Here is a 9,577-nt window from a genome sequence, read left to right as displayed (position 1 = left end):
TTGTGGTAAACTGTGGTCAATGACATGAGACAAAGTATATGTGAACTGCTGTAGGGAAAGTGAATTTGCTCTGTAAATCTTCACCCAAATAAAAATAAATAAAGGGGGAAAAAAAAAAGCAATAAGGGTTAAACAAAATGTAGTTGAAATGGAAGCCAGGTCAAGATAAACAACATATTTATAATCGGAGTCCCAAACCAAGGAAAACTAAACAATGGAACATGATTAACATTTAAACTTAATCTGTGGAAAATTTCCAAAAATAAGACAAAAACAGAATTTACATACTAAAAGAGAGCAGTACTTAGGTGAGATAATTAATCTGAAATGACCTACTCCAAGACATAACCTCTCAAAGCTCCAAAGAGAAATATCCAGTAACTCAGAGGGGCCAGAGAATTAGGCTGGAAACAGACTTTACACAAACAATAGGTAATAAGGACAACCACAAAACATCATTTTCAAAAAATCAAGGAAAGAAAGTGTGAATGAAGGATTTTATGTGACCAAAATGGTCTTCAAAATTCAAGGCTATATAAAGAACTTGAGGAATTCTATACCTATGAGTCTTTCCTAAGTAATCTACAAGGGGAAAAGTTTCATTCAACCAAAAGATGACTAGAGAAACTTCAGCAAAATATTTAATGTGATCATTTAATATGTTTTATTGTAGATCAAAGACAAAAATAAAAGCAGAGATGAGGGTGAAAGAACAACTTAATAACTTTTATGTTCTGACAAAGTAGATGTAAAAACCTGCAAGGAATAAGAAGGAGAGGAGAAAAATACAACAGAAAAATCCATTGATAACTGCCTCAAAAACTGATGGGATTTAAAGGATATTATTCATTAAAAACTAACCAACAGAGAGTAACTGATTAAATAAATAAAAAAAAAGAGTGAACTAAAGGCACTTTTTTAAAGTTACATACAAAGGTAAAAAACAAGACTACAACCCTTTCTAAATAGTAAAGGAAATTTTAAAAACATTAAAGAACATTGTGCTGAGATAAATAAGTCACAAAAAGACAAATACTCTATCACCTCATTTATATGAAATATTTAGAAGAGACAAATGTATGTTGGTAGTGGTGGTGGTGTTATTTGTCGTGGAGTCGGACCCGACTCATAGTGACCCCTTCCTGGGTTTCCAAGGCAGTATCACTACGGAAATAAATTGCCCAACCTTCCTTCGGAGGAGTGGCTGGTGGGTTTGAACCACCAGCCTTCTGGTTAGCAGTCAAGTGCCTTAGGTACTACACTACTATGTTGTTGTTGTTATGTGCCATCAACTTGGACCCAACTCATAGCGACCCCTCCTTAGGTTTCCGCGTCAGTATCATTACGGAAGTAAATTGCCCCACCTTCCTTCCGAGAAGTGGCTGGTGGGTTTGAACCACCAGCTTTCTGGTTAGCAGTCAAGTGCCTTAGACACTATGTTACCAGAGCTCCTCTATGCCACTATAGAAAAATTTTATTAGTGGCTACCAAGGGTGGAAGGAAGTAGGGAAGAAGAGTCTTTGCTTAGGGGGCAATAAGCTTCTGCTAAGAGTGATGGAAATGTTTGGAAACAGTGGTGATGGATGCACAACAGGAAGAATATAATCAATGTCACTGAACTGTGCATGTAAAATATGTTGAAATGGCAAGTATTTTGTTTCACATACAGGCAATCCCTGGTTATGAATGAGATGTGTTCCTAAGTGTGTCTGCAAGTCTAATTTTTTGGTAAAGCAAAGCTTTTCAATGCTTTAAAAGCTCCACATGCAGCAAGTGAAGGTGATTGTAGTGACAAATTTGTCATGAGTAGATGTTGGTTCAACTGTTTCAAAGTGAGGGCAAATTTGCCTAACATTAAATGGTAAGTATGAGATGTCCATTAAGTCATACATTTGTAACTCAGTGATTTAGGTACACACACAAACACACATATCTGTCTGTGTTATTGTGCGCCATGAATCAATTCAGAGTCATAGTGATCCTGTGTGACAGAGGAGAACTGGCCCATAGGGTTTCCTAGGCTGTAATCTTTACGGGAGCAAATCTCTAGGTCTTTTCTCCCACAGAGTCAGTGGTGGGTTCAAACTCAGACTTTCTGGTTAGCATCCAAACATTTAATCATTGTGCCATCAGGGTTCCTATAACTTAAAAAATAAATAAAAAGAACAAAGAAAACATCTAACATAAAGAAACATAGCAAGTTTAACATAACACATAATAATAAGATAAGAAGACAGGATCAAGACCAAACCTATCAGTTATATATCAAAAAATATAAATAGATTTAATAAATAAATAAATAAACCAAACCTACTGTCACTGAGTCAATTCTGACTCATAATAACCCCTACTGGATTTCTGAGGCAGTAAATCTTTACGGAAGTAGACTGCCCAGTCTTCCTTCCGTGGAGTGGCTGGTGGATTTGAACCACCAATCTTGTGGTCAGCAGTCAAATGCCTTAGGCATTGTGCCACCAGAGCTCCTAAATGGATTTTACTCACCCATTAAAGGAAAAAGATTTTTCATTTAGTTGACAAAGCAGGACTTAACTATAGTATAGACAACAAAGGAATTAAGAAAGGATAAAAATAGAGATGGACAAAAATATACCAAGTACATGAAAACAGTAAGAAAACTGAGACTGTAATCTTATTATTTAGGTAGAATTAAAGCCAAAAAGCATGAAATGTGACAAAAAAAACTTCCACTTTTTAATATAAAAAGCCACAATTCATAATAACAGGACACTTTAACACATTCTTGCCAGTGTAAGACAGAGCAAGTATTAAAAAAATCGGTAACGTAGAAGACCTAAAGAATGTAACCAAAAAGGAAGAAATAGTGGATACATTCTGAATCTTTACATTCTGAATAGAGAATACACTTTCTTAGCAAGTGCACATGATACAGTCACAAGAATAGATCATATATTATGGTAACAAAGAAAATATTAGTAAATTCTACCAAGAAGAAATATTACAAATACTTTTTGATCAAAATATGATAAAATTAGAAATTAACAAAAATCAAAAAGGCCCTTCCTCGTAAAAAGAAAAAAAAAAAATAAACCTTTTATTACCCAAGTCTTGGGTAAAAAGAATATATAAGCTGAAATTGCAAATATTCTAGAAAATACTAAAGAAAACACTATGTATTAGAATCTGAGACACATATGACGCAATGTTCAGAGGTAAAAACATAGCCTTCCTTAAAAACCTATATCACTTTAAAAAAAAGAAATGAATTATATTCCTAACTCAAAACTAGAGAATCGAGAAAGTAAACCAAAAGAAGGCAAAGGAAAAAAATAATATAAAAGCAGAAATCAATAAAATGGAGAATGAGGGAAACAAATCTAAGGTATAAATCAAAATGCTGTTAATTAACTAGACAGAAAAAGAAGTAGCTAACTTAAAGATATAAAGGAAAAGAACACAAACCAATAAAATAAGAGATAAGAAAGAACTAACCACTGAAACAGAGAAATTTAAAAAATCTTAAGAGACTATTTTCTAGACCTCTACACAAATAAATCTGATAAATCAGATGAAATGGTTAATTTCCTAAGGAAAATTGTTTGGCCAAAATTTATCCCATTACAGATAAAAATCTTAGGAAGTTCAATTCACTTATCAAGTAACTATGCCACAGAAAAACACTAATCCCAGATGGTTTCATATAAACTTCTACCAAACTTTCAAAGTACAGATAGTTGTAATGCTACAAAAAACAATCTCTGAAATTTTGGGGGAATAAAATATGTATAAATACCAAGTATACCCAATAATGAAGTTGCTTTCCTAGATCCATCAATCCAAACCTCTTATGTCTTTAATCTTTGTTTAAAACCCACCAATTCTCCACCCTGTAAAATCTACCTTAAAATCACAGCCCAGGCTCTAAGATTTTTTGAATATCCTCTACTGATTTCTCCCTACTAACCAGAATTTTGGAGGTTCAACCCATCAGCCACTCACTCCTTGGAAGAACGACTGGGCAATCTACTTCCATAGTGATACTGCCTCGGAAACCCAAGGAGGGGTCACTATGAGTCTGAGACGACTTGATGGCACATAACAACAAAACAACGATAGAGTAAGCATTTTCTCTCCTACTGTAATAATAATAAGCTAATAAACTTAGCTTGCTTAATCTACAGGATTTTCTAGCAGTCTTTTGTGAATGGATAGTGAAGAGAAGGAAAACTCAATACAGATAATGGTTGAAGACTATCATGAAGAATCAAAAAACCGAAATCAGGAACCCGCTGCTATCAAGTTGACTCTGATTCATAGCGACCCTATAGGAGAGAATAAAACTGACCTATAGAAGGTTGGGCAATCCTACTTCCGTAGTGATACTGCCTCGGAAACCCAAGGAGGGGTCGCTATGAGTCAGGGCTGACTCAACGGCACATAATAACAACAACAACATAGGGTTTCCAAAGCTGTAACTATTATGGAAAAAGACTGCCACATCTTTTGCAGACTATCACATCTTTTGCCTGTGTAGCAGCTGGTGGGTTTGAACCACACCACCAGGGCTCCTTATCTTGAAGAATCACAAACAGGAAAAGGAATATAAAAAAGGATGGCATTTCATGGGAGACAATGAAGAATGTAGTTCTACCAAGATGGTGGTAAAGAAGACTGAAATTCTGGAGAGCAATATGGGAGTCATATCTATAGAGATGCTTGCTGTAACTATGGTGAAGAGTAGAAGACACTACACAGAGTGAAAAGTATAATGTTACCAATACTAGCCTTACAAATGAGGCCTAGAAATTATTTTACTAACCTACTGACTATCCAGAAGACGGAGACACTAAAAAACAAAACTATATGAAAATCACCTTAAAAATATTACTTATGCAAGTACTGGTCTCTTTTTCGTCTGGAGCAAAAAAAGAGAGAAGAAAATCAAAGATGCTTGGAAACAATTAGTCCAAGGGACTAGTGGGCCATGAGTACCTTAGCATATAAGACCCAGAGACCAGAAAATCTAGAATGTTGCCTGCCTACCACTGTCAACCACTTGGAAAGGGATCAAAATCAGAAATCCTGATAGACTGGGAGAAAAAAATGTAGAATAAAACTTAAAATCATAAAAAAAAACAAAAACAAAAAACAACTTCCTGGTCTGATAGAGACTGGTGAAATCCCTGAGACTATGACCCCTAGTCACCCTTCAGGCCTGGAATTAACTCACTCTAGTGGCTTCTTTCAGCCAAACAATAAACAGGCCTAAGAGCTAAAAACCAGGGAGACGCACTCCTTAGAACAATCAACAGTGGGAGATAAGAAGGGCAACATTTGCTCAGGGAGAAAGCTCAGCAGGCAGGAATACACAGGAAAGAAGGACACAGGGAAAAGATAACCACAGAGAGGAAGTGGGAAGAGAGCTGTTACATTGTAGGGACCAACGTGATCAACGTCATGAAACATAACATGTACGAACTGTTGAATGGATAACAAATCTGCTCTGTAAACTTTCACTCAAATCACAATAAAAAATTTAAAAATATATGTCTATTGCTTAGAACATAATCATTCTTCTTGGATAAATGTCAACATATAAGAACTAAGTGCCAATCTGGAAACAGAAAAGAACGATGGTTGAATAACTCAATGAATATAATTAATGTCACTGAATTGTGCATGGAAAAATGAAGAAATGGCAAATGTTTAATTACATATATAGTTACCACAACTTAAAATAAAAAAAGAAAGAAAAAGAGCAGAGTACATAATCATAATATAGAGACTACAAAGTTACTCAAATGGCAGTTAGAAGTAGGAACTTAAAAAAACCCCACCAAAGTCACTAAGGAGGAAAACTACCACCCTTCCTCCCCCACTGCAGATAAAAAGTGATTAATAATTAACCAACTCAGGAGGTAATGTTTATCAAATCCCCTTCAGGTAATTGATTTGTAACTGTCTGTATCCAAGTGAGGACAGATACTTCAAAACTGGAAAGGTCAGATGGCCATTTCTTCCAAGATTTAATGACATACTTCCGACCAAATGTCAGAGAAAATTTTTTTTGTCCAGGGGGAAAAAATTATACAGTTTTTAAAATCAAATCCATTTAAAATCCTGAAGGTATCTAGATTTTGAGAATGCAAGAGATTTCATTTAGAAACAACTAGTTTCAACCTCACAATTATCAGATAATGTTAGATAGAACATGGTATATTTTCAAGACATAAAAATAGAGAAATACACTTTATAGATGTTTCTTCCCACACCATCCCCACCCAAGTATCTATTTGCATATTCTAAAAAGCAAAGTTTCTCCATGCAAATGTCTACCAGAAACTACCACCACCTGTTCCTAAAAGTGAAAATAGCTAATGATGAACAGAGGACAGTGAGAAAGGTGAAGAGGTGACTAATACACTGTGCAGGGAAGTGCTCTACAACTACTAGCATGCAGTGACCATTAAGCAGGTGAACAGAATCATAGGCAGAGGCTACCAGCTAGAACCCTGAAGGGGCTGGATGCTCCAAGCAGAGAGCCCATCTTCCTGGTGCATCTCAGTTAGAGTTCCCAATATGAAAGAATTCTACCACCCAAAGAACTAAGGTTTGTGACAAAGGAAACTCTCAGGAACAAAACAGCAGTTACATATTTATGTTAAATTTATCCATAAGTGAAAAATCTAAGTGGTTTATAGAATAAATTAAGTACACTATCAATTTAAACTGAAAAACTTTTAAGCAGTGTTTTTGATTAAAATTCATTTGTTCCACTACCTAATTTCATCTTTAACTACTAATCATATGATACAATATTTTTCATTATGTATAACTCAAATGCAGGGCACCTCTAAAAATGAGCTATTTTATCCCACAATGCAGAGATAGTGTTGGTTCTAATATACATATATATATATATAATGGAGTTCTGGTGGTGCAGTGGTTAAGGCATTTGGCTGCTAACCAGAAAGTCGGCAGTTCAAACCCACCAGCTGCTCTGTGGGAGGAAAATAAGGCAATCTACTTCTGTAAAGATTTATAGTCTTGGAAATCCTACGGGGAGGGGGGAATCTCTATGAGTTGGAATCGACTCAATGGCAGTGGGTTGGGTTGGGTTTAAATATACAAATAGATATACAGAGTCTTTCCAACATTTGCAATGCTAGACTTTGGTTCCAATTAGAAGATGACTGTGCATTTTCCTGGTGTTTCTGTCCTTTTTACAACATCAATATTATCATTTAAAAATTGAGCCTATCTCTACTAAAAGATAAAAATGAAAAAAATGAGGATATTCTGGAAGTTAGGGAGAAATATGACTTACTTAGGTCTTTAATACAATTCAAACAGCTTAGTACATTTCAAAGATAGTAAGTCAAATAAAGATTATCCTAAACTTTTCCTCCAATAATAAACAAACATTAAAGAACATCATTTGAGATCCAAACTAATTAAGGACATGAATTGAAATAAAAGGCATTTCATGCCACTTTATCAGTAATGTTTTTATATATATTAGACATACAAGATTCTTATGTTTCTTTTTTTCTTGGACAGTTCTAAAATCAAATGCTTCTCCCTAATATACCATGAATGCACTCACACTTATGACTATACATATCTAACTATGTATGTCAAACTTTATATATCGAACTTTAATTGTGATAAGATGATCAAGTTGTATGTCTTAGTCAAAATCATGTGTTTTAACTCAAACACAAGTTCAAGGTTATAACTGGTGATTTATACAGATTCATATTATATACAGCCTTCTACTTGGCTGGGAGATACATTTTTGGTACTGTACAATAAATTTAAAATTCATGTTTATTTTCCATTAGTAAATAATGGGAGAGGAGGGAAGCATGTTTAAAGGCAAAAAAAAAAAAAAAGTGATCATTTCAATTATAATCTATTGAATCATTTAAAACATATTATATTCTCTAGACAAGGGATCAACAAATTCAACCAGTAGGTCAAAAACACACCACTGCCTGTTTTTGTATAAAAACTCTATTGGAACACAGCCATACCCAGTTGTTTACTTATTCTCTATGGCTGCTTTCACACTACAGTGTTAGGATAAATCAGTTGACAGACAGGCTACATGATACAGAGAATCTAAAATCATTACTTTCTGGATGTTTAGAGAAAGTTTGTTACTATACTATTTAAGATACAACATGGAAAATTTCACATTCGTGGTAAGTAAGTTTAATTTTGCCTAATTTACGATTTGACATATACCTATTAAGGTGCCTTTTATCTGAGTCCTAATAAAATTTATCTTTAGTTGCTGTGTTCACTGAGGTTTCCCATGTACAAACGACTATATGGGGAAAAAAGCTGTGAAGGTTAGCTTTAGATTAGCAAAGACTATTCCCATCAGATTCGCTTGTTTGCCTATTTGTCTTAGATTGCTATAAAATTACCATTTCGGAGTCACTGTGAGAGGCCTGACCCAGGCTGAGTGCAGGCCCTAGCTCAGAGTGAGAAGCTCCTTCAAGGGAGAGAATGGGCTCAATAATGTCATCGTAATCATCTTCCTCTGTATCCCCCTCCCCATCGGCAAAAGTACCTCTAGTCAAGAAATCGGAGCGCGTCCGCGCCATTCGAGCTTTCTTTTTATGGGCCGGTCTGGCAACCTGCTTGACCAAATGATAAAACAAATAACACAACAATGTTTTCTTAATGGAGATGATGCCAACAAAAGGCATCAGAGGGCTCATGAATTTCTCGAAACATCCCTCCAACCCACCATGCCCTTTCCACTACCAGAAGTGATAGGGATAACCAAAAGGAACCCACATCCATCTTATACTATGAAAGTTATATCTACACTGTTTTTGTCCACAGCCAAGGAAATTATCCTTTACTGCCACAATCTGTCACCAAAGTCACTTGCATAAATCACTTTCTTTTCCTTAGAAACATCTTATTTGTACACATCATCTGGGTTCTTAGGCACCATTCCCTGCCTGGAGTTTACCTCCTTAATTTAAACAAGCTTACCTCATGGCTTCTTTCTCTATAAACACTTGGGAATAAATGGGTAGATGAGGAACTCTAGCTACAAGAATAGTAATTTCCAAAACAACATGCATCCATTTCACATAGAAGACAGACAAACAAGATCCAGTACTTACCTCTCTTTGGCCCAGCCCAGCTAACTTCACTGATTTCCAAGTTGGTTCATCTGGTTTATGATGATGAGGATTCCCACAATTTAAGGATTCTTTGCTGACACTTAAGATAACACAAAAGGATAATATTTCAATTACTAGCAGAGATCCCATGGCAAGCAGTCTTTAAGAACAGCATGAAATATAGTCTAATAAGCCAGGTCAAAGAATTTCAGCAAGTTGCATAAATATTTCCAGATCTTATGTAATTCCCCAAAAAATATCCTAAAATGTCCTGCTTAACTACCTAAAACAAGGTTAAGAGAAGAACAAAGTAGGAGGACTAACACTTTCTGATTTTTTTTTTTTAATTTTATTTTATTTATTGTGATTTGGGTGAAGATTTACAGAGTGAATTCACTTTCCATACAGCAGTTCACATATACTTTGTCTCATGTCATTGACCACAGTTT

At 35.3% G+C, this 9,577-nt stretch overlaps 1 protein-coding gene across 1 annotated transcript in view; it reads right to left on the bottom strand.

The window, feature by feature from the left end:
* MYO9A (myosin IXA) overlaps window positions 1-9,577 on the bottom strand; it is a 441,307-nt gene that overhangs the window by 96,761 nt on the left and 334,969 nt on the right. The window contains exons 25-26 of the mRNA XM_042783070.1: window positions 9,129-9,228; window positions 8,415-8,627 (exon numbers count right to left, since the gene is read on the bottom strand). Coding sequence (XP_042639004.1) covers window positions 8,415-8,627; window positions 9,129-9,228 — 313 coding nt within the window. The remainder of the gene's footprint in view (window positions 1-8,414; window positions 8,628-9,128; window positions 9,229-9,577) is intronic.

The sequence above is a fragment of the Orycteropus afer genome, unplaced genomic scaffold, assembly GCF_000298275.1.
Source record: "Orycteropus afer afer isolate SDZICR_OR568_19922 unplaced genomic scaffold, OryAfe1.0 scaffold00015, whole genome shotgun sequence".
Classification (NCBI taxonomy): Eukaryota; Metazoa; Chordata; class Mammalia; order Tubulidentata; family Orycteropodidae; genus Orycteropus; species Orycteropus afer.
This window is presented reverse-complemented; position numbering and strand designations above follow the sequence as displayed.